This window comes from Dufourea novaeangliae, unplaced genomic scaffold, assembly GCF_001272555.1.
Source record: "Dufourea novaeangliae isolate 0120121106 unplaced genomic scaffold, ASM127255v1 scaffold241, whole genome shotgun sequence".
In the NCBI taxonomy this organism is placed as follows: domain Eukaryota; kingdom Metazoa; phylum Arthropoda; class Insecta; order Hymenoptera; family Halictidae; genus Dufourea; species Dufourea novaeangliae.
In genome coordinates this window covers 693,259-719,947 of record NW_015374117.1, presented here as the reverse complement: position 1 = coordinate 719,947, position 26,689 = coordinate 693,259, and the positions used below count along the sequence as shown (strand labels likewise).

The 26,689-nt window shown below is 40.0% G+C and overlaps 2 protein-coding genes across 3 annotated transcripts; one reads left to right on the top strand and one right to left on the bottom strand.

The window, feature by feature from the left end:
- Window positions 1–8,447: 8,447 nt before the first annotated feature.
- On the bottom strand, window positions 8,448–19,949 carry LOC107191150 (coiled-coil domain-containing protein 186). Its single transcript, XM_015580115.1, is given in 11 exon segments — window positions 8,448–8,602; window positions 8,662–8,811; window positions 8,925–8,948; window positions 9,055–9,320; window positions 9,413–9,951; window positions 10,022–10,425; window positions 10,499–10,769; window positions 10,911–11,895; window positions 11,898–12,461; window positions 12,824–12,968; window positions 19,872–19,949. Coding segments are annotated over 11 exon segments (3,501 nt in total). The 3' UTR covers window positions 8,448–8,527.
- LOC107191159 (TPPP family protein CG45057) lies at window positions 16,350–25,390 on the top strand. 2 transcript variants are annotated; one of them, XM_015580126.1, is made up of 4 exons: window positions 16,350–16,498; window positions 21,768–22,140; window positions 22,691–22,823; window positions 23,816–25,390. In XM_015580126.1, the coding sequence occupies exons 2-4, from the start codon at window positions 21,776–21,778 to the stop codon at window positions 23,996–23,998; spliced, it is 681 nt and encodes a 226-aa protein (XP_015435612.1). In that variant the 5' UTR covers window positions 16,350–16,498; window positions 21,768–21,775; the 3' UTR covers window positions 23,999–25,390. The 2 variants fall into 2 exon arrangements, with proteins under 2 accessions (XP_015435612.1, XP_015435613.1); XM_015580127.1 differs by lacking the exon at window positions 16,350–16,498 and adding an exon at window positions 18,891–19,061.
- Window positions 25,391–26,689: the final 1,299 nt, after the last annotated feature.

The following is a 26,689-nucleotide window of genomic DNA, read 5'->3' as shown; positions in this document are numbered from 1 at the left end:
GTATCGAAACTGTTTTCTGCTTCTGTCCGGATTGGTCTCGATGACAGGTTCGATACCTTCGATACCGGTGTCTCTAATATTGTCGTCGCGAAATATTTACCGAATTTTTACAGAAATGGCCAGAATGGAGTCTCTAAATGTCGGTTCCGTGCGTTATTATTTCGTATGATAACGTGCATTACTATTGTTTTCGAATCTTTCATCCCGAGGACCAAGCTCCCTCGAGCAAAAGCAATATATCCATGTTGGTCGTGAACGAATCGTGAACCTATTCCCTGGTGCCTGATAAGTAAGAGTGCGAATTGTTATGGCGAATATCAATCATCAAAGCTTTCTTTACAGAAACTAGGAACTATCAAATTTCTTACTAATACGGAATTTCGGATAATTGGATACACCATAAATGCATAAAATCCGCAGTCTACTGATAAGTGTAACAGTTTGACGGGCAGAGGTGTGTGTGTGTGTGTGTGTGTGGGACTGACTCGCGAATCAAACCTGGAGGGGCGTCGCTTCGTTGTTTAATCGTGAAAGCAACCATATCGCAATGACCCGACACTGTCTTTTTTGTTTTCTAAATTGTTCGAGGAGGCGTAGGATATCAGAGTCGTCGAGAAATCGTAAACATCATTGTTGGTCCGTTTGCGATACGCTGATTGGTCGAACACCGGTTCAGGCCTCTGCAAGATGGCGGCGAGTCTAATGCTTACTACCACGCGCGAAAGAGAAAGAAAACGGTAAACAGTTGTTTTTTACGGCGCGGTAGTCGGTGCTTCCTTATCGCCGCGCCGTTTTTCTTTCTTTCTTTACCTCCCCACGTCGGAACCAATCTCGAAGGCGTGTGTGCGTGCGACCGTTATCTGGCGGCAGAGATAATGCTTCGAGAAACGGGGTGGTCCGGTCAGATACGGAAAGAATACGCGACGAAAACTGGAATGCCAAGAGGTGTATCTCCTCTTTTGCGGCCAGTTTCTAAACAGGAATTCGACGAGTATAATAATAATTTCAGACGGGACGAATCGGTGCGCAGAGTGAAATTAATCAATTTTCTGTCGCGGACCGTGGTGATATATATGGATTTTCCATTTTTGAAGATTCCTAGAGTCACCTTGAACTTTATTGCCCTTCCACCCAGGGATCAAGGTGAATCGCCAATCGCGGGCTTTGAGAAAGATGAACTATTTTTTGGGCGATTCAAAAAGAAATTGATTGATTTTATGTACAGACACTTTGATCGTTGAATTCATCGTTTGTTCGTGGAACATCGTCGTAACGTCGTGTTAACCCTCAGAATTGTTTACCATCCTTGTACTTTTCTCCCTCTCGACGGCTGAAGCTAACTGCGTTGCTGTTGGCGAAAGAATTAGCGGAATATTGCCGGGGGCCATGGACGCTGTGTTCCCGGCAGACGAAAAAGAAGAAAAAAATTTCACTAACCGATTCTCTGTTTTGTAGTAAAAATTGAACACCGTTGCCGCCGCTGTCGCCTACTGCTGATACCACTGTTCTTTCTTTTTTTTTGTTTCGTGAAACATGTACCGGAAATTGCGTTAGACGTTTTTTTATACCACATTCGATCTAATGTTTTCTTTTTTTAGTTGTACTACGATATTTAATTTGTTCGTTAGTTATTGTTGTTATTATTATTATCATTGTATCATTACCATTATTATTATGTTAATTATTAACGTACGATGATATTGGTTCATTAAGTTTAGCTAGATTGTAATCGCTAGTATCGGGAATACAATTTGTTAACCACCGAAACAGTACGAGTGAGGAGATTCATTCTCGATCGTTTGAAATACCATCGGGGATTAAAGTCTCCGCGGTAGCAAAAAAAGGAACACCATTGTACAGACGCGAAGATAACGATGCCAAACATTATATATTATTAATATTGACACTACAGCTAACTACTACTACTACTACTACTGCTACTACTACTACTACTACAGCCGCTGCGATTATTCTCATTATCCTTATTATTATTATTATTATTATTTTTATCGCTATTATTAATATTATCATGATTATTATTATTATTATTACGATTATTATTAATGAAATATTATCAATCATTATTATTCTCTAATTACATAATTTTTTTCACGTTACACCACAAATGATTTTCTTTTCAGTTCACGATCACTTTACCGTCACACACATCCTTCGCCATCAGCTTCCATGGATTATTAAAGGGGCGTCTCCGTGCACTTGAAAACGAAACGAAACCATTTTTACCAGGATTCGTTCCGTCAAAGAAACTTACTAAATCCGAATTTCTTACTCACTCTATAACAATAGAGTTTACATTACTTTCTTTTTATAGAGATCTAGAATTGTAACGAAAATTGTTCTGATTAATAACAGCAAGGAACGAAGTCGATCGGTTCCATAATTTCCAAGATGGCGCGTCCGTCATGCACGAAAATACAATAAAATATTTCCTTTGGTAATTTTTAAATAATCTCGGAATGAAAGGGTTAAGTAATTAGGACTTGGGTCCGTAACGGTATCTATTATTATTCGAATGAAAATTCTGCGCAACACCGTTCCACGTTCCATCGACTGACAGGGACGCGGATGTTGACGTGGATACACCGCGTTCATCGATCCGCCTGGTGGACCGATCGATCGTTGACGCTACCGTGGTAACCCGGGGATCCCCTCGATCACGTCCCAGAATCCTCTCCGTTAACGTACATATATATGTATATACATACATGTATACATATACCGTGTACGCCAAAGCGGAGTTAGCCTCTAATTTCCAACGAGACGACGATGCTATTCGAATCGACGCGCGGCGGGGGAATCCCCAACATGTGCCCCTCTCGACACCCTCCGTCTCTCCACTCAGCGCGAATTGCCGCGCGTGTTGAGTAAAGCTGCGTCTACACTATGTAACATAACACGTTAGATAGCAAAGTTATAAAACTTGCTAAAAAAAGAGGAAGAAAAATGTTACATAACATGATGTTACGTAACATTTTTCATGTAATACGACAGTTATATCCATCCAATGTGACGTCATTATTAATAATGAGATGCGAAATGTTATAAAAACTTGTTATACACTTGTCCAAAAGGTATAATCATGTACCAAGTTATAAAAACATGTTGCATAACAAGATTATACAACAATTTGTTATATAACACTGTTATGCTATGTAGTGTAGACGCAGCTTAACGAATGGAACCGACGCGTAGCCAGCCAGAAAGCGGGTGAGTGAGGAGGGAAAAGGGCGGAAAATAAAAAGAGAATCAGGAGAAATCGCGTACAAAGGACGACGAGAGGGGGAACGGAGTAATCCGAATGGGGGATGGCCTAGGGGATGCGATAGAATTCGTGGCGCTTTAAATCGCGATATGCGCATATCGCGAGCATGGTACACAAGGGACGTGCCATCCCCTTTAATCTCCAGCTCGACAGAGGACACATTGTTGCGAAACCGGGCGTGTGGAGCTCCCCTTTAACGGAAACCCCTCCGGACAGCTAGAATTTATAAGGGAGGGTGGAGAGGCTTTAGAACATAAACCCACCTCCTCCCCTTGCCCCCTCTGCCTCTTTGTGTCTCCTCTTTCTTTCTCTCTCTCCACCACGCTGGTCTCTATCTATTCGTATTTTTCATTCCTTCGCTAGACCCCGGCTCTTCTCTTTACGTCTCTTTATTTTCCGATTTCAGGTATTTCTTCACCCCCTACGTCTGTTTTTATCCAACCCCCTCTCTAGGCTGAAACTCTCTACCCAGAGATCCCCTCCTCTCTTTCACCTCTTCCCGCTGGTCGTTTCTTTCTCTTCGTTTTCCCGTTCTCTCTTGCCGTTAAGCATTTCCCTCCCTCTTCATTCCTCCCAGGGGCTGATACTCTGTTCCAACCCCCTCTCGGTACCTTTTTTACCCTTTGAATCTATCCCCCCCCCCTCCTCCTCCTCGATGTTCTTGTTGCGTTCTGTCCTCGCCCACATGTGTCCCTTTTTATTCGTGTCCCGTTTCGACCTCTCTCCTGGGCGACCAACCCACCCCCTCTCGACGTTTTCTTCTCGTTGCCCTCAAAGCGTCCTCGTCCTCTGCTCGCCGTTTTTCTCTTAAGCCAGGGACCGACACGTTCCCTTTAAGCCCCCAGTATCTCTCGTCGTCGTCTCTGCTCGTTTCCCACCCTTACGGCCGGCGCTCGTTCTCTCCTCCACGCGCGCGTTGATCCTGGGGCGGTCTCTCCCTCGTGGCGGCGGCGACGGGTTCTCGCAGCTTCGATCTAACTCCGGGCAGGGAGAGTTAAGGTACGTTTCCACGTGACAGTAAATCGTCACTTTTACCACCGACGAGATATAAGAAACTTTCATCTTTTCGAAGTTGGTGATCCACCTAAATTGTAGTATTAATACCTTGACCCTAGTGTGGACAATCGGGCATATGCCCGGGTACCCATTTCTATATTTCCTTTCGCAATTTTTTATTTTCTTGTCTAAATGTTGTACAATCATCTGTTTATCTAACCTGTTAGAATAGGATGTTTGGGGTGCTTCGATTGCTGAATACCTCTGAACATTTTGGTTGCCCACACAAGGATTAAAAAGCCTGTGATTTTAGTGATCTCTATGTTATAGGAATGGTGAATCTACGGTGGGCAGTGATACAGAAATGGTAATGGGGCAACGTTGCCCCAGAAAGTGGGCTGAAGAATCCGTTGCATGAAAGGTCTATTATTATACGACGTTGGTGCTTTTAACACTAACTTGTTATGACTTTTGTCGTCCTGGAAAACCAGATACCGCGACGACGAAAGTCTTGACTTTCACTGTCACACGTGGAAACGTACCTTTAAACGCCAGGGAACGAACGAGTGGGCAGGGATGGCGAGCGAAACATCTCCAACGGGGGCTGGCAGCGGCGGCAGGGTCGAAATCAATTCACCCGGCGAAATTAACGCGCGCCACTCGAGGGCCGTGCGCGCGATAGCTGCATCATCGTGAATAGTCGCGAGTGTATGGTCACGATCAGTGTTATCAGATTTTTGGCACCTGCTGATGACATGTCATTATGTTCGGTTTTGCCGATCGGCTTAATGGGGACGCACCTTAAGAACCGGGACTTCTACCGAAACGTAAAATACCGGTATTTTCGGTTTAACCTTCGCCCTATATAACCCTATGTAACCCCTACCCTTATAGAAACCGAAAAAATACCGGTATTTATTTCGGTTTTCGGTAATATATCGGTTTCAGTATAGCTTCGATGGCATAATATCGGTATCAAAATCATACCGGTTTAAGTCCATGCTTAAGGATTCGTACGAACCACCCAAAAACGTGTGCCGTTCATTTTAGCCTTCGTTATTTGCCCGAACCCCTTCTATCCGAACGATCGATATGCAGTCCATCTCTGTTAATGCCGCGGTTCCATTCGAAGAGCATTCCAAAGCCTTGCTTTTTTTTTTTCCTTTGATCGTTCCTCAGTCGGTTGCTCCTTCCCCCCACCCCACCGCCGTTCAATTTTGAATCTTCGTTACGAACCATTTTCGCGTAAGTATATAACACCGCGCACAACGAGGGTAATCGATCCTTCGTGGAGGGAGACGAGTCGAGAGGAACAATAGCGACTAAAAGATTCACGCCTTTTTTTCTTCCTCCCTTTCGCTCCTGCTGTTGGCCCGCCGAAATGGGAATTTGCAATTCTATCGGGTGAACGTCGAGAGCACCGCCGCGCCCCGTGGTACCCCGGGCCAGATCGATGCACCGGGATATCCGACCTTCCATCGCCCACGCGTCATCCCGCAAGAGTATTACCTACACGCGTCCGCTTCGACCCCGTTCGATTCAGAGACCGGAGAAAACGCGATTTGCCCTGTATTGTACCTTACAAGCTTTTCCTGGGGGTACACCGTTCGAAAATACTTTGAAAAATATTTGCGATTTTTCAGGTATCTATGAAAATGAACCTGTTCCTCTTAAAAATGAAGATATTTTCACAATTATTGTTCGAGGACCGGGTATTCTTCACGTTGAATTTTATTAAACGTGCCCGAAACGCATTGTGTCCCAGTATATCCTGTAAATGGAGTCTGTTTAGCAAATTTTTGTTCAAGCTAACATCGTCTGTTTTTGATTACACGCAGAATGAACCGGAAGTTCCGTGGAACCTGACTTCAACAGGGTTTTCGTCGAAGTCGGCCGTGGACTTTCGAGGGAAGTGTCCATGTTTGCGCCGAAAGTGGGATTCCGTGTAGCAGGAAATAGGTGGCGGAACGTGATATTTTCGTGATGTCTCGACCACGGTAACATTACGCGCCGGAAAGTTCCATGATGGTACCCCGTCCCCTCCCCAAAACAGTTCCTTCCGGGAACATCCGCTGATGGCTACCGACGTTATGCATTTCCTCACCAAACTGATACTACCCTATTGTGTCGTGCTTATGAATCATTGTCAGGCGAACGAAGCATTTATCTCTGTTGTACAGCATGCGTCTGACCTGAGCGTATCGCCTGAATCAAATTTTGTTTTCCGACTTTGGATTACTTCAACGGAATCCCTTCTGTATAGTGCCCCACGGTGTCGTCAGAAGCACTGGTACACTGACGACACTTTTATTTCGAGAAGAATGAGGGTCAATCTGACTTTTTGTTTAAAAAATTTTAAATCATTGTATCTTGTAGACGATGTCTAACAAGGGAACTCCAACCGTACCACTTCGATTTTATCAATCTTTTGTGGGATAATAGTGATCCATTCGGCGGAAACAAAAGGTAGGACATATAGTCCGATGATGTACGCGTGTATACCACGATACAATGTACAAACAAAGCAATATCCACACTACGTGTATATATATATATACATATGTAATTATATATATATACACACACATACACGTATAAGGTACAGAGAGAGAGAGAGGCACATAGAGATTCACACGAGATACGTAAAAAAGTACACAAATACACCTCTACTTTCGATTAAATCCGCAAGTTTATTCGTAAATTTCGCCCGCTCGATTGTAAATTTCGGTAGTGCGCGCTTTGTAAGATTGTAAGTGCTGTGCATATATTGTATATACAGGGTGAAGAAAGACAAGAAAAAAATAAGAGAGAGAGAGAGAGAGAGAGAGAGAGAGTACGACGACGAGCAACGTCTAGAGAACAAAATTATTTGTCCGATGGAATAATGTGTCTTATATATTACGGCAGAAATAAAAAACGAAGAAAATGGCGGGGAACCGATAATTCCCCGGGCGAAACTCAAAAGGGATCGGGTCCGCGAATCATAGGTGTGTTCCTCTTTATTAGATGGAGTAAAAGTGTCATAGTTTCGTAATTACCTGACAAGGGAGAGAAGAAAAGAAAAATACTAAAAAGATATAGATTACAGAGTCACGAGAGGTCTGCTTTGTCTTGTTATAATCAAATACTTTATATTATGTAGTACAGGTTGTCATTAAACGTGTGAACAAACCTATATCATTAAAATCTTTTTAATTACTAACAAATGCCGGGTCGTGTGTAATTGATCTTCGTTCGCTTTCCATTTCTCTCCACGATTTTAGTTTGTCGACCGACCATGGAAAACAATGGGGTAAGTGGCAATTTTGTATATTAAAAACAATATACATGTGCTGTTGTTGATTTAGAAAAGAAAAAACCGAAATCTTTCTGCAATATTTTTTATACATATATTGGCATAAAATTTTTGTCCTTTTTTTTTTACAGTGGTTTACAATGTTTAGAGCATGTATAATAGACACAGATTTTAGATGGTACATTTTGCTTTTTGGTACTCATGCATTAATATGCGGGCGTTGTATATACATGAGATTGACGCAATATCAACAGAATCCTATTCCAAGAAATTTTTGTCACGGATTAAACGGTGTTAATGCAACGACTGGAATGTGCCTTTGAAACTGTATGTTTGTCAGATTAAGTAAACAGATTCCAATGTCTGTAAGACATAATTTGTAGTTTGTGTATAACTTTTCAACGGAACAATAAATTCAACAAATAACTCATCTTTTTGACTAGATATAATAGATGTGGTTTGTCTGTATAATGAAATACAGTTTTTATATAATATGTTTTATGTTCTGATAAAAGAATAATCATTAAACCTAAATAAACAATGTAAAAGAATATATAAAAAACTTACTATTCGTACTAAAAGAACTTTTCCACAAAATAATACATAACAACACAAATTACTATATATTAAACATAAGCTCGTGCATCGATAAGCAAAAGAGAGATAACCAGGAGTATGTTATACCTAGACACTTCTAACTTAAAAAAATACGTTATTACTTAAGTTACTATGAAGTGTTATCTCTTTTGAGGTAAATATTTGATACTTATCTTTAAAAGAATGAAAATGTAATTCTTTTGTATATTCAATATACGACGTTAAAATTGATAATATTCGCGTACCACAAATTTTCTTAGATAATAATATGCCTGTCTTCGTATTTTAATGTGTACACGTGTTACTCCATTATTTTTACACAGTAAGTACAAGTGTGTCATCGGTCAAGTATACCTTTAGTTTTTAATTTTCCTTTGTTGGTTCTGCATTGTTAGCCTTGCTATTTCGTCACCGAGGGTATCAATATTATCCTAAAAATAAAGTATTAATCAGGACTAGACTTATGACATCAATTAATCTTCATCCTTGCCTTTAAAGTAATATTTTTAAATAATGCATCCTCGAGAACTGCTTGCAATTTTTGATTAATCTCTAATGATAACTCCAGAGTCATATTTTCATCTGAAACTCGTTGGTTGTAAACGGAGGCCATTATTCCTCCATGCCTCGCTAGTTCGGCCTATGATTTAAAAAAAAATTCTTAAATCGTAATAATTAGTCAATATAAAAATGTCGTATAAAATAAATTATTCCATCATAACTTAGTATATTAATCTTTATCAGTACACTTACTGCATTTCTCCTACTTTTGATATGCTTGTGTGTGTGTGTGTGAAGCAAAATGTTAGTGGAATTATTACCTTTTTTATTCCGAAGATATAATGTTCTCTGACATATTGTACAAAATATAATGAATACTCACCTTATATTTATCTCGCTCATTGCTACCCATGGCACCAGAATTTTCATGTAAAATATATGTTTGGATGATTTTCGTCTTCTTCTGTAGTTCCTCTACCAGAGTTCGACAATGTTCCTCGAAAAAATCTAATTTCTCAGCCTTTTTAGCACTATCTTCTTGTAGTTTTATAATACGGTCTATTAACGTTTGTCTACTAGGTTCCATAATTTGAACATGTTGGTCACCATTCATACTGTTATCAGATAAGGCACCATTTAATGTTTCTCCTAGAATAATAAGAATATAAATAAAAAAATAGCGAAGAGATGTGCGCCAATAAAAAGTTGTAATTTCAATTATTATACACGAAGAACCTCACCTGTGTTCAGTGAAATGTTCGATCCAGCCCTGGACGCAGCCCCCAGTGAATTGTAAGGCATAGACGATTCAAAAGCTTCGAGTTTCTTCCTACATTGTTGCAGCTCCCTTGTCATTTCCTTCGTACTTATTTGCTGTTTTCTCTTCAACACAGCATTCTCCCCTTGGCTATCCTCTAATTTCTGAGCAAAATTTTGCGCAAGTTGAGTTTGTTCGGCGAGATGCCTAGCTAAAATCTCACAGTCTTCGTTTCTTGTTTTCTGTTCCTTTGCAAGACTCTCCTCAAGAATGTGAACTTTTGCTATCAAACGTCTGATTTGTTCATGCAATGGCCCATGTTCCTCTTCCAATTGTTTCACCTTGGCTTCGATGGCTGTGAATTCAGACTGAAGACGCACATTTTTATCCGTTAATTTTTGTGTAAAATCTAACATTTCAGCTTCTTTCTGACGACACGCATACATGTCTGCTTGTAATTCCTCGTTGGCCGATCGCAACTGCTTGGTTTCCGCTTCCATCGACTGCAGGCACTGGTCTTTACTGAATGAAAAATAAAAAAGGAATTAGTAGTATAAAACGGAATTATGATTTCATAATTGTGATAACTCACTGTTGTAGTTGAATTTTCAATGTTTCGAACTCGGACACCTTACTACGCAGTTCTACAATTTCCTTTTGACGTTGATCCGATATGATCTTCAAATTACTCAAATTGCTCTCGTAATTCAAACGGTTTTTCTCAGCATTCTGTATCTTTAAACTGAGTGTATTATTTTCTTCAATCAAAACTTGTTGTCTGTGATTCAACGTCTCCACCTCTTTCTGCAATTGAAGTATCAACATTTCTTTATCTTCCGTAACATGCCTTTCTAATATTAGACGTGCTTGTTGTTCTTTCAATTGTTGATCCAGTGTGACAGCTTTGTTTTCTTCTGATCGTTGGAAGTTACGCATTGATTCTTGCGCCTCTTTACGGACTAGTTCACATTCCTCCTTCATTTCATTTATTCTGGTCTGAAAAGAAGGTAAATTAGTGACTGAAATTGTTATGTAACAACAGGCTCCTACCATTTGCAGGTATTATTACCGTGGCCTTGTCTAACTTCTGCTGAGTTTCCTTTTGCGTATCCATCTCTAACTTAAGTCTGTTCTGAGTCCATTTCAATTTTATGTCCCTCATGTTTACATCTTCTTTTAATTTCTCAACTTCTTTCTGGAGATCAGTCACTTCACGACATTTTCCATCTAAGATATTACATATTCTTGTTCGTTCGCCTTGAATTTCTCGTAACTTGTTTTGAAGCAACTCCTGTTGTTTTGTGCTCTCTTTTGCTTTGCGTTCTGCACACTCTCTCGCCCTAGTTATAATGCAATAAAAAATAAAACATATATGCTATATATATGTATACATATAAATCATCAGAAACAAAAAATCGGAATATTTGTATTGAATTCGAAAATAAAAAAATGCATAAGACACACACAAAAAATTGGTATACCTTTGTGTATCAATCAGTTGCTTTTCACTAACTACATACTTCATCACCATACTTTCTCTTTCTTTATTAGCACCACTATATTCTTTTTTAAGCGTCTCCTGTGCCGCTGATGATGCATGCAGTTCAAGTGTTAATCTATTTATTGTCTTCTTCAAAGTTTCAACTTGTAAAGCATGGATCTCTCCATTACTTTCTGTTTCTAACGTCCGATTCTTTTCTTCCAAATATTCAACCTTCTCTTGCAATTTTATACACTTCGTTTTGAAATCTGCATAATCTTTTAGCAAAGTAAGATATGCTGGATGTTTCAACAAACTCTGCTTGGAACTTTCGGAGTCGATACTATTGCCCTGATAGTCAGATACTCTGGAATTAATATATTCGTCGCAATTCCCATTTGCTTTCATACAGGTAGCAATTTCATTTGCTGTATTACTTTTATCATTAACAGAATATGGTTCTATTTGTTTTGAATTGCTCAGGCAAGAGTCGGAAGGATTATCATAATTCTTATCACTTGTTTCTGTGTTAACACATGTATTTTCATTTTGACTTGTTATCAAAGTCTTTTTACTTTCACAATTCATTGTACATTCTTTTCTGACACTCTCTGTATCCAGTTGACTTTTTAATGAATACGATATATCCGTTGTTTTTTCTATTGCACACGATTCGCCAGCATTTGTTGTTTCTGTTGGAGGAGATTTTGTACTACAAGATTCTTCTATATACTTCTTGTCGTTATAACTATTATCTATAGACTTCATCATCGAATTGTACTTCACAGATAAATGCTGTGGTAATAGTGCTTTCTCCATTATATTGGTTGACTTCTCTGTAATAAAGTTCAAAAAGTTACGACTCTTATTCAAGAACTGAGCATTCGATTGCATTATGTTAATTGGATTCGTTGGCAGTGAAATTTTAACCAACTTGCTATCATCAACAAGAGTCGGCCGAACTATGATGATTGAATAGATCTTTGTTCCTCTTTGTTATAGATTTTTTCATACTCTACATTTTTCAAAGTTTCTGTCCGATGATTACTACTGTCAGTTAATTTTTCATTTACAACAGAATTTTGAATAATATTTTCTTTTGAAGATATTGTTTGATCAGTGTCTATTTGTAGCTTAGTACTGAAAAGTGTTTCTTCTTCGTCATTGGATGCTGACTTTTGTTCCTTAAAATCAGCTGATATCATAGATTTTGGAGCATTATTAGAGACTACATCTGAAGATAAACATGAAAATGAATTAGATAATGCAATGTCATTGTAGGAAGCTGATTTTTGAAGAGACTTTTCATCTGGAAGGTCTGTGTCATTGATTAATGCTTCACATTGTAAAAACTTATTCTCTGATAAATTACTTAAGGAAGCAGAATTTTTAATAGTTGAGTTAATACTGTTATCTTCTATCAAAGACGGAGACTCTTTCTGATCATTGTTGTTTAATAATACTGATATTGTTTCGAATTGTGTGAGTTGCTCCTCAATTGGTTTCTTATCCTCGTGTATTACCGTATCTTGCTGATTCATGGAATCATTGCCTAAAAAAAGGAATAGAAAAATAAATAGAATTCAACTTATATTAATGCCTTGGTAACTACCTTAATGAATTTCTGTTATAGTTACTGGATAAGTTATAGTAAACTTATAAATTGTTTTGGGTGACCACGAAGGTATTCTTCTACAACTCTAATTCATTTCCATTAGCTTCATCATAAGAATCGATGTTCCTAAAATGGAATGTCATGTAAGGGCCTGAGCCCTGTCAATGCTCAATTTGAGATTTATTTATCCATCACTACATTACAAGGTATTAGCCTCAGAAAACTAATTTTATAAGTTCACTATATGTGATCTACCAACTATAAATATGTGTAATTACTAAATAGTGTTTGACTCGTACCTTTCCACAGTGAAACATCTGGGTTAACGCTAAAATCGGTCTGATCGAAATTTGCTGACAGGACTTCATCCTGACAGGACGATTCAGACTTTTCATCGTTCATCTCAGAAAATGTAAATGCGACTTGTTTTGGATCAGCTTGATCCTATTTTATAGCGTAATATATCCCAGTGGGAGTCATCAATGTTGGAAAAGTCCGCTGACTTGAGACAAATTTCGAATGACAATATTAGGCGGCATTCGTGAAAAATGAGATTGAAATCAGAGAAAATAACCTAAAATCGAGGTGACTACAGCTGTCATTATTGGTTGCTGTTTCGACCCGTTGCTACAAACATGATTGCATCTATTGCGTCTTCTGAAAACATAGAACGAGAATTCAGCTGACACTAGAGATGGCGTGATCTGCTACTTGTGAATGACTCGTGATTCGATCACGTTCGTTCCCAATCACGATGATTTTTCACAGTGATTCGTGATTTCCCGTGATCGTTTCTTATTGGTGAAGAAACCTAACAGTTCTTTACATGCGATACATAATTTGTATATTTCACATTAACGACATCAGAACAAAAATTAGGGTTATATCGTATAAAGTGAAGGAATAAGTAGAAACAATGAAGAATAATGAATAAATTAATGATTACAAATTATAATCTACATGTTACCTAGCAAATCATTTTTTAGAATTTCTTGTTTTTTCTACTGATTTTTACAAACACAGTAATATAATTCATCGTAAAATCATATTGAATACGTTTTTCTGTTTAAAGATCAAGGACTTACGATCGCAGTGAGCAAATTCACCCAAGATAGAAAAATCGCAATCACGGTTGTGAACGAAGTTAAATCACGACCGTGATCGTGAGTCGGCGATCACTGTGATAAATTTATCGTTGAGTTCAGCCGTGTATACTTTTATTTATAAATCGTTGAAATTCACACGGGGTCTCTTCAGCATGCTCCGGGGGCTCCGTGACCCCACGCTCTCACCCCACGTGATCAATGACGCCTCCATCGGGGCCGCCATGCAGTGTCGATAGCGCGTCCACCGGGGGCTCCGTGACCCCACGCTCTCACCCCACGTGATCAATGGCGCCTTCACCGGGGCCTCCGTGACCCCACGCTCTCACCCACGTGATCAATGGCGCCTCCACCGGGGCCTCCGTGCAGGGTCTATAGCGCCTCCACCGGGGGCTCCGTGACCCCCTGCTCTCACCCCACGTGATCAGTGGCGCCTCCACCGGGGCCTCCGTGCAGAGTCTATAGCGCGTCCACCGGGGGCTCCGTGACCCCACGCTCTCACCCCACGTGATCAATGGCGCCTCCACCGGGGCCTCCGTGACCCCACGCTCTGGTCGAATCACGAGTGGGTTCTAATCCCGACGGATCTATATTAGTTTTTCTTCGCGTACAAAAAAGTTATTGCGTTTAATATTGTTTTTATGGATATGTATATGTATTATTATGTACATTTGAGTAAATTATTTTATTATTCCATTGTTATTACAACAGTTTAACTGTGACAACGAACGCATGCATATTTTCAAATATGGGACTAATAGTATATTTTTATTCTATATTATTACATGTAAGTGAGTAATTCGTATCAAAAACCTAATCGAAACACAGATTTTTATTACACCACAAACATCGCATAATAGATATTTCGTTATATTGACATTTGTAATAATTATGGATGTTGCAAGGAAATCAATACTATTGACATTATGGAACATATAACGAAATATCACTGTAACACTTAAAAAAGTTTTAAAGTTCCATTTATATCATTGTCCTGTTAAAATGTTCATACTTCCAGCAACATTCATATTCCAATCAAAAAATTTACAGAATAAGGAAAAGGAATCTAAAGTAATTTTCAGTAGTTCCATACGTCTTTATCTCGAATAATTTTCTAAAACGTTCAAAGTACTAGTCGAGTTGCACTGTCGAGCAACAAGCTCGTCTGTCGTTTATATGCATCGTGTGCAACAAGTCTTTCTCTCCACGTCGGAACGACTTGTCGATTGGGGACACGGCTCGTCGTGAATTTCATTTAACAAAAGGCTCCTCGTTACGTTATGCACCGCGACTGTCACATTTATTTAAAGATTCTCTCGTGTGCCTCACTAATTGCAGCGCGCTCGCGTAATCAATTACTGAATGCAATAGAGAGAAAGAGACACGTCGGCTTGATTGCACTTTTCCTCTTATCAGTTGTGTCAACGTTTATAAATAGGGACACTTAAATCCCGTGATAATGATAGTTAATAATTCTAGTATACCATTCGATACCCCATTATTACAATTAACTAAACACGGTAGGACCCTTCGAGCTTAATTGCCAACGCAACCTTAGTTATTTACTAGACTGTGGATGTTTATGCATTTATAGCATTCCCGTACGCATGGAAAACAGATATTATAGAGTATATTATAGAGTACTTACATCAAATGCTATTTTAAATTGATTCACCGTTCTCACGATGAATTTACGTGTTGACAATCCCAAACTAGGCTAAACCATCTACTTATCACCATTATTCCACGATCGAACTTTGATGTGTAAGTCCGAACTCCTTCGAGTTAAATGGGGTGGATACAGGTGGGTATGGATATAGCCACTCGTATGACTCACCGTTGAGTCATACTACTTGCTCGCGGAGAGCACTACCCCAGACCCTTTCGATCGTCTTGGAAACCGGGTCAAGGATGATTTCCGGAAGTCGATAACTACTTTCACACGGATTTGCCTTCGCGCCGCAATGTTTCCGGTTGTCATCGATGCAGTCGTTAACATTTAAATCCTCTATTATAGCCAAAAAGGGTTCGATGGTCAATTATCTATACTATTAATCACGCGAAACAGGAAGAAATCGGCCCATCTCTTGTTATAAGACACGTTTTTCTTCCATTTGAGCGTGGTGTGTAACTTTGGAACAACAATTCCCAAAAATTAAGTGTAAAAAATTTTTCATAAACTATATAAAATTAGTTTCCATTACATCTACAGAGGTTTAATCGACATTATTTTTGTAAAAATGGCGCGCTTTATAAAACAAAGTTTCGAAAATCCACAAAAAGAAATGGACATTTTTTCGAGTGTGTATTACGAAAAATTTACCTTCGATCACAAAATCCGTACGTGCAACGGAAGGTAATCATGTTTTAAGAATTCTGTGAAACTATTCATTGAAATTATTTCTGTAATCCAAATGCATTGGTATCTTTGTAAATTCTTCGAATATTGATATGTAATTTTCCGATAGTATTTTCGAAGAGTTCAACTTTCAGAAAATACATAAAAAAAAACGAAGTTTTTTTAAGTGTTACGATATTTTTTTTAAGTTGAAAACGATGGAACGAGGCGAAAGAAATAATGATTTTGCCTACGTAGGCGAAGAAAGTAGGTGGTGGTGCAGCTGGGACATAGTCGAAGGTGTCGCCAGCGGAGGGAGGGGATGATGGCGGGTGGTGGTAGCGACGGAAGCTCAGTCTCAGTCTCGCTCTCAGTCTCATCCGAGCTGGTACCTCGGTGTCGAACGTGTCTGTTAACGTCCATTCAAGATCTCGTGGTTTAGTGCGACAAACTCTCTGGAAATCGATACGTGACCGCGTGGGGATCGCGCCTGTTCTAAGGGTTTACCGTCTGGAGAATCTGTGAATTGAAAGGTGAACAAAACGTTGTCATAGTTTTCTGATTTAATACTCTTGTAATGTGTACAATCATTGTTAGTTGACAATTAACTGGATGGAATATCTTGTCATTATATTTGCATTACTTAAATGGGGGAAGGAAACTTAATTGCAGAGTGTCACGTAGTTTATGGGTAAAACGAACACTCTGGGGGTCAGGGTTGACGTTTATTAATTGGGAAATAGGAATACTTATGGTTTATTGTGTACGAAACGAAAGTTCAGTGTAATTTCAGTGGTTAAAGTGAATCTAAATGGCTGCTCTTAACGAATATTCTTTATTTTGGATTTCCCTTAATTCTTTTATTGTTTGAAATCGTCAGTTCTCCATGGTTGTTCCTTGACACTGAATAGTGGTTTAAATTATTGGTGCAGGTATTGTTTAGACACTAATAATATGATAATACATTTCATCGGAGATTTAGTGCCATATCTGAACGGAATATTCCAAATCTTCGAACAAAATACTCAAAATTTTTCGTTTCGGTTAAACCACCGACTTTCTCACTTCGGGAGTTATCGCACCGTATGGAAACAATGGATTACCTTATCACTGTTTCATTTTCTGGTGACAGAAGATTTTGTTACGATTTTTCATTAACATTTCTGACAATTTCCTTCATTCTTTCCAATACGGTACACTAGCTCCCACAGCGTGGAACTCAGCAGTTTTAAACGAAACACAAAAATGTATTACAACTTTGAAAATATTAATCTTTCGCCCTCCATGTCTATTAGGACCTTTTTTCATCATTTGGCAAGTACACAGTGTACGATCTACCTTAGAAGTTATGAAACCTTTTTTTTTCTATTATTCTGTATAACGGGCTCCAGGAGGATTAACGAAAGTGAGGGTCATCATACCTGCCCCTCATTCTTAGCATTCACACGGCGCGGTCTCATTCATCCGCGAAGCTCCGTTTTTGCGTTCACGGTGACGGAAGACTCGTCTATTTTGAACTATGTAACATCGTGACGCTGGTTTACGTAATATCCCAATAAAACTGGACAAAGAACGGCCGATAACGAGGGTACCTCCCCCCCCCTCACACCATCAGCCGCGAATAGAACCACGCTGGTAGGTCGCCAGTACGTTTCGCTGGCTGGAGATAAGAAGGAACGAGACGTTGTCCCCAACAGACGCCTCGCGTGTCCCGGCTTGTTATCAAATATAACGATGCGGTCACACGCGAATATGTTTGGCCAGGCCTTCTCCAATCTCCCCATTGCATTCACCCACAGCGGGCAAACAGGTCGCGAACACCTCGCGATAGAATCATGGAAGCATGAAATCAGGGGTTGGAACTTTGTTTGGAATATTAATACGAAATATTCGAAATGTTTCTTTTTCATTTCGGACCTTGAAGGTGATTGTTTCGTATACGAATGAATTCTTGACACGCGTTTTCATATGATTTAAAAAACTATACAGGGTGTCTCGTTATAATTGTAAATTCTTGAAAGGGATGATCCCTATGGGTGATTTGAAACAACTTTTCCCTTAGCGAAAAAATTCTCCGAGGCTTTGTTAGTGAGATATTAACGAAAAACCTGGACCAATCAGAGCACGAGTCTGCCGGCTGATCTCCTGCGGTAACGTCGCTACGCTCTGATTGGTCCGGGTTTTTCGGTAATATCTCGTTAACAGAGCCTCGGAGAACTTTTTCGCTAAGGAAATAGTTGTTTCAAATCACCCCGGGAATCATCCCTTCCAAGGACTTGCACCTATTTTGGGACACCCGAAGAAATTGATAGCTTCATTTCTGAAAACAGAAAATAGTGCAAACTCAAGAAAGTTACAAACGTTAATTTTTTTCTAACATTTACTATTTGCTAGAAAAACGGTGGCTAGTAACAGCGTGAACACCCTGTATATTCGAGCCCTTGAAGGATTAGTGGTGTAAGTCAATAATTGTGAAGTCGATGTAATTGAATTTACTCGTTTTTATATAGAATGTTCATTCGGTGTTCGTGTACTGGTTCATCCACCCTAGTTATGTTTTCGCTTTGATCTTTCCCTGTTCGAAGTAAGTTTCGACGATTTTTTATCGCGGCGACGGAATATTTTAATCGTTCGTCCGATGACGGGGCGGGCGGATCGACAGTGCCTCCGTTATGGACCCTCTGCGACTCTCATTTCGGCTGCAGCCAAGGGTGAAACACACAGTTCCAAAGATATATTGAGAGCGAGGGGTGACTGCGTGCGCCCTCCCCCCCCCCCTCCCCCCTGAGCACGAAGGGATCGATAAAACACATGCGCCTTGCGGCACAGATTCCTTCCTGGAGAGGAGGCGCGCGTTCAACAGCTTTTCAGACGAGTTGTATACACACAGAACCGACCCAGCAGCAGCAGCAGTTTCCTGTTTCCCTTTCTGCGCAAGACGATATACGCGATTCGTTTCGAAACTAATCGGAGTCGTTAGCGTTTCGTAAATTGCGCGGCGGTTGGTGACTCATCGATTGTTCTTCCATAAATTGTGCCCATTAGACGTAATTACCTTCGGTTCCTTCTACGGTGATCTCGAGCCTCTAATTTTGGGTGAGTTTGTAATAACGACGATATGACGGAGTTAATAACGTTGTTGAAGAATAATGTATACGATGTTCTGGCATGTGTGGGTAAATTTAGCTGAGGTTCTGTAACTTTCATTTTAATGGATTTGCAAATTTTGCTATTTATCCCTTCGTTATATTGATTCTTTTTATTAGTGTCGTAATAATAAACCCTGATTTTTCTTACCTTTGATTAATAATCTCTTGACATATTCGAAAGAAATTAGTTAGGTTAGCTTCTATTTTATTTGTAACAATGCTCAATACTTGAATTCAAGACAAGACCAAAAGAAACTATTATATACTCGCAAATGTGAAAAAATTCATGATACTAATATTTTATGTCGTAATTTAGAATACGTAGCTATATGACAACAGTGGGAACGAATAGGTTAAACATATAATCGTTTGTCAAATATGTATTCATTCACGAAGAAATATCATTTCATTGCAAAAATCGGAATTTCCTCGTTTAATCAATAAAAAATGGCGAATTGTATATTTTTCATTTTCAATTCGTTAATTAACTATTTTCGTCTTTTATTCGGAACTGTTTACCTAGATAACGAATTTGTCCCATCTTTGCCTAAAACCGAGGCGTACGACGCCGTCTTCCAACTCGCGCCGTCGACACCTGATCGTCGTCGTTGTTACTTCATCGGGTTCCCTCGCTTCCTGTTCCCCGTTAATTACGTTAACACGCGGGTGCTCCGTAATCTCTATTTATAGTCACGAAATGACGCGTACAGTCGCCCCGCGGCTAGTCGCGATTCTGTGGCCGTTGAATTCGACTCACCTGTGCCATCGAGATCGGTACGAACGAGCATATTCTCCCGTGGATCGGATCTAATCGGTCCCAGGGTGCATCCGACATCCGAACATTATTTGAAATATTATTTCAAATAATATGTTATTTTATTTTCGGATCATTTAAAATAATTCTTAACAATTTGCATTTGAAATAAAATTTGCGTGGGTCTGGAATCAGATCGGATGCTGTTTCCAGGTGTGATATCGTATTCACCTGGCGGGAACGGTCTTTCTGTCCTTGGTCGAGCGAGAAAACACGCGATCGGACCGATTAGATTGTCCTGGTGTTCGATGTTAACGTAGGAGAAAGCGAATCGTTGTGTACACACAGTGAACATTTCCAGAGGGGAACCTTTGCATTTTTCAATGCGGTGTGTCATTAACCGTTTAACGCCCAGACCCTGAAATCGTTATTTTGAAATTATGAGACTGATGTACAGAGTTAATGAGAACTACTGTCAAAAAACGTTTCAATTAATTATGTAATTATTTTATGGAACGCATCGGATGGATACAAGTTGACTTTTTATATCTTATTTTTTGTTTGACACATCAAGGTGACCTTGAGTTTTTTCAAAATTTATCTTGTATTTAGTACCATTATGCTACAGGTCGTTGAATTCGCTCTTTGCACGGTGTTAGAAAAACGATGCATTGACCTTGAAAAAAGTCAAGGTCACCTTGATATCTCAAACAAAAAAAATGAATGATATCCAAACTGGAGGCTCGGCCCGAAATGCAGTTCATAAATTGCACAACATGAAATTTAGAAATCGTGTACGTCTACGATAACTGCTCCAAAACAGTCCCGAGTTTCGAGCGTTAATCGAAGATTTACTATAGTTATAGGAAAGTCACGTTGGTGTTGATACACGGTGTGTACTTTAAAGGTTAATTAATGAAATTAGGTGGCATACACGCTTAGATCGAGGAGTTTGCATAACACTGCAAAGCGATCAGGAGACATCGACGACCCCCTCGGCGTATTTCATTAAACCCGTCGGCGTTTCTTTCACGCGGGAGGGACCGCCTACGGGAATTATGTTAAATCGATAGCTCGCGTTACTTGACCCCAATACGTCATCGACGTGTCAAACGTTAACGGGCGTAAACGGTGTACTTACACGTTTCACATTTTAATAAAATCGGCCGATTAAACTTGACCATGACACGGTGTCCCGTGCCGTGCGGCGCGGCGGTACCGATTTCCTAACGCGTTAATAATCGTCCCCGATTATTAAAACACGAGAGTTTGAACTTTAACCCTTCCATGGAAAAAGTAGAATGTTACCAGTCGGCGAGTCGTCTAGAGATTCGAGTTCAATGGAAATTCCTGTAACTATAAGTTGGGCACAATTTTATTCAATTTATACATAGTGAAAAAAAAAATGCAGAGATTTGAACAGTCAATGAAATTACATAATTGTTTGCCAAGTGCCTAGTAGTAATATTTCATGATAGAAATTGGAATTTCCACGGTTAATCAAGTTCCTTTTCTTTATATTCTTATTTGTTAACGAGCACTTAAGAAATTTTGTAACTGTTAAAGACAAATTTTACATGACAGTAATATTAATAAATATACGTCACATTAACAAATATATTAATTACATTTGAAGAATTCGACAATGTAATTAAGAAGAAAAAATACAAATTTCACCAGTAAACGAACATTTCTAACCAATGGCGCGTTCGCACGTGAAACAAGAAATTGGAAAAAATCAATATTGAATCATTTTCCTATTTTAATAAATTAGTTAACACGTTTTTATATATAATATTCATTTACTGGTGCGTGTGCATTTACTGGTGCATCCACCCTATAAGGGAACTTCGAAGTTAAGGGAGAGACAGCTGATTTCTCGATCCTCGGAATTGGTAGGGATAAGGATGCAAGCGGAGAAAACCGACACGGAGACCGAGAAGGTCGAGAACAACCACGTCGAGGAAAAGAATGAGGCCAAGACGGAGAAAAACGGCGCTATTGGCGAGTCTACGGAGGAGGCGGTCGCGAACAAGACCGCGAATCTGAAGATCGAGGAGGACACCGGAAGCTCGGCGCCAAGCAGTCCGGGCGCCACGCAGCCTGGCACGTTTCTGGCAAGTTTCAAGGCGTTCTCGAAATTCGGTGACCCGAAAAGCGACGGGAAACTGATCACGCTGAGTCAAAGCGACAAATGGATGAAGCAGGCGAAGGTGATCGATGGGAAGAAGATCACCACCACGGATACGGGAATTTACTTCAAAAAGCACAAGTAAATATATTCGATTGCTATATTTAAATTCTGCTCGTCGTTTTGGTTTTATTTTCGTGGAGACCAAATGGTTGTAGCATACCCTAATTGAGGCCTGACTGAATTGAATATACAGTAATTTAATGGTGTATGTATTCTTAAAATTAATAGAGATACATTTAAAAAGTCTGATATTTTGAGAGTGATGCTTACAATGTTATTGCAGTGCTTTGAGAAATTTAATGTTTGTTTCATGGGGGAAACTAAACAATTGAAGCTTCATCAGTAATATTTGTGGTTGTTCTCGAATACTCTCCGCCATCTTTATTAGAAAGGGCGGGAAGTGCATTGAATTTAAACTACTAATTGTAGTATTAGCTACATGTAGATATTAAATCAAGTTTAATATTAATGTGTTGGATATTAGAAGCCTGTAACGCTTCAGAAACATTTGATATTGTTCTTAAATATCTATTGTAAAACGAAACTGTAGATTACTCAGTGGCATACCTGATAAAATGTTACGGATTTTTTACGATATCAGATATTTTATTAGCGTTTTCGTCGACAGATCCACGAAGCTGGGAATAGAACAGTACAAAGCGTTCCTGGATGAGCTAGCTAAGAACAAGAAGGTCGACCTGGCCGAAATGAAGAAGAAAATGGCGCACTGCGGGCCACCCGGCGTGACCGCTACCTCAGCGGTGGGTAGTTCTTATGAAGCCTCGGGAAATTTGCCGTCAGTGACTTAAAAGAAGACACACACGACATCGTTGACATTCTACAAAACGTCAATCGATGTCGTCCATAAGCTCTTCTACTCACGATTTTATAAATTAATCTAGGCGATGCTAGCACATATATATATATTACCTGTCACGACCTTGTCTGTCATGCTATCGACGTTGACGATTTACGATGTCGACGGAGCACACCTTATGGACATATTTAACAGTGATAAATCTCAAACCGACGATTTACATCGCCCACGACTCGTAATTTTGCTCGTTAATCAGTACACTATCTCGGAACACATTCAAAGAACCGGTTAAAAAAAATCTTCAAGTACGTTCTTGAAGTTTCTCGATCTTCTGAAGGTTCTCCAATTTAATATTTCATATGCCTGTAGTTGCTGGTCGCCAAATAGGTATTATACATTTAAAAAAAAAACTATAAAAAATTCCGAATGGGAATACCCTCTTAACCCTTGCGTGGGCAACCAAAATGTTCACGATTATTGAGCAATCGGAGTACCCCCAAACATCCTGACAGATTAGATAAACACAGATAACGTTATTTTCATACTTTTTTCTTCCTTTAACATACCAAGTGCTGTTTTCCAGAAGAACATAAAAAATCGCGAAAGGAAATATAGCAATGGGTACAGCCACGAGCAAACTCGGCTTCCGCTATAGTAAAAATTGGCGTAAGGATAAGGGCCTCCTACCTACTGAAACAAATGTTAAACCGAATGTTAATTTGACATAAATTTCGTTAACCCCGAGGCCAAGTGTTAGGAGGTTTTTTCCTTACATAACTTTTTCCCCTAGAGGAAGCCGAATTTTCTCGTGAGGGTACATGGGTACTCGGTCGCCCACTTAAGGGTTAAGTCTCTACTCTAAACGTCCAGCGTAAATGCTGTTAATACGTCCCATTCAAAGAGGAATTTAGATTCCAAATGAATAATGATTTTCAGGCTGGAAAGGCAGGCTCGACCGTGGACAGACTGACGGACGTCAGCAAGTACACCGGCTCTCACAGGCAGCGTTTCGACGAGGCCGGCAAGGGGAAGGGGATCGCCGGCCGGAAGGACCAGCCTGATCAGTCTGGCTACGTGCAGGGTTATCAGAACAAGGACACCTATAACAAGGGCCATTAGCCTGTGATCGCGTCGTTCTGCGATGTCTTCGACACACACTGTCGTCCCGTCCACGCATTTCGTGCGAAACAAACGCGTTTCCGTTTGCGCGCCATCGCTGTCTCGTCGATGTTCTTCCGGGTTGGGAAGGGGGGGGGGGTCGCGGCACGGCGAACGGCACCATCGCCGACAATCAGGGACGCGAACCGAACGCTTTGACGAAAATTTGGAAGATCTGAGAGCGATCCGTTGATCCCAGCGAGACGAAGACACGGAGGAACATCTCTGAAGCTTTGTTCACGCCTGTTTTTCCTGTACGCTAAACAGAGAAAGACGCAGGAAGCTTCTGATCGCTTCGAAACGCTGCACACAGGGTTCGGTGTACGGATCGTCCTTGCACCGACTGATTATTATCGTAGACTTCGCGTAAACGGTGGACTCTGATGGGTAACACTGGGACGTGTGACAGTTTGACGCGTTTGAAATATGTATACTGTATTTGGGAGGTTGGGCCATTTCGAAATAGAGGAAGCACGGTTCCTTTGACACTGTTATGGATGATCTGTTTTTTTTTTTTTGTTTTGCGAAGATGATTGCCCCGATTGTTCGATTCACGATGATCGCTTTTCTGTAATTCTGGACACTTTGACACTACGGAGGTTCTTACTTTTATTTGTTCGGATGTGATTTAGATGTTTTTGGTTTCTTCGGTATGTATATTACGTTTGTTAACCATGACGATCGAGATGAAGGGAGCAGGCGAAGCTTCTTGCAGGCCGCCATATTGGCGTTACGTAAGAATTTCGCGCGCGTTCTCGGCTATCACGTCGATCCTTGGGAATCTTTGTATGTACAGTTTACGGATCCGCTTCGGTGTACGGGAAAAAGTCGAATTTGTGATTGATCATATATCTACCATATATATATATATACGTAATCGATTAAAAGTGTACTTAAACGTGGCTACTGGGACGGTAGCGGCGGGTTCGAGACCAAAATCCGTGACTTTGGTGTATTTACTAACTATCGAAGATGTCTGGGTGAGATATAAGCAGAAACGATGGAATTCTTGCTTCTTGTTTGCTAAGGGAGGAATGAAACGGAAATATTTAAAAAAAAAAAAAAATGGACAAACGTGTCGCGTCTTCTTAGCCTATTTTCTACGAGTATCTTTTCGAGAAAATTGTCGACGATTTCAATCTTCCGACGTCGTGTATTCCGTTTCAACAGTTTCTGGGTAGGGGGAGGGGTATTGTCTCACTTTCGCGAGTACCTACGTTATGTCAATGTAACCGTAATGCACTTTACGAACCCTCTAAAATCGATGTATGTACAGTACACTCTTTAGGGGACAATGTCGACCGATTCTCTCGAACGTTGGAAACGTCTTTGTTCGGGATAATAAAGAAGAGTTGAACGAAAAGATTGTGTCTTACCGTGAATCTACTCGTTTGTAAGGATTCGGACGCTACGACAGTCAATTGAGTACAGATATGGTTCTGGTAAATTTTGGGAATTTTGCCGAATCAATGGTAAAGCAGCTTTTATACGATTCCGTATTTTCACCAAAAATCCGACTCTCACGCTTATCCTTTGTACGTGTGAATGCTGCTTCCGCCTATTACCAATTCGTCAAAATTACCGAATTTAAAAAACCCTATCGTCTGAACTTGGCTGGTTTGAGATGGACAAAATCGAGATCGAAAGATTCCAATTGCAATCTCTTGTTCGTAATATTTTGTCCGTCTCTAATATTCAGTAGGTACAAAGATCGAAATCGCGTCACCTCTACAACTTTCCCTTCCTCAAACACTTCAAAGTCCCCGATGACGTGTGACTACAATTTCGAATAATTTAAGGGGGGCAAAGGTGAATGAAAGAGTTGGCAGTTTCGATAAAAAGTTCGTTTATTTTCGGACCTCTGTGCCCCAAGGCAGAGACAAATAACATCGCAGAAGCCAATGCAAGTCCGCTGCAGGCTTTTCTATGTATTACAAAATAAATCGGCGTGTAACGCTCGGTTTCGATCGTGATCGGTAACGGTGAATCGCGATCGTGTACACAGGTTAATGGGAGAGAGAGGAATCTCAGGTGTACTTAAATGCTTGGCAAAAGCAAAATCCATTCTAAATATACCCGTCGAGAACGTCTGATCGTTTCACGGTTCCTTCGCGAGCGGAAGAACAGGTCTTTTAGACCTGAGATATCGGGTTCAATTTCCTAACAAGTGGAATACACGTTCGAGAAATTCTATACGACGAATCGTGTCGCGTCGTCGTTCGTTCTCTTGTTTCGTGTTTCATTCATTTTTACATATCGTGCACACACGCGGTGGTTCACGGATGGTCGTTTTAAAAGGAAAGAGACTACTGAATACTGAGCGAAAACAAGATAGAAAGAGATAGAGAGAGAGAGAGGAAACAGAATTAAATAACGTTCATTAAATTACAACTACACTAGAAACCAATTTTCATACGCGTAATATAATACAAATATTTATATATATATATATACTATTTATATATAGAAAAATGTATATATATTAAACTCTCTGTGCTCGATTCGGAATCGAAATCATCGTACAAAAAGAAAAAACACCCGACAGGGGGTTCATGCAATACAATTGCACAGAAAAAAAGGTGGAGCGTATACACTGCCGTTCGAGATTTCAAATCCATTGTTCAGACTAAAATGGCTGTTTTGTATATTGCT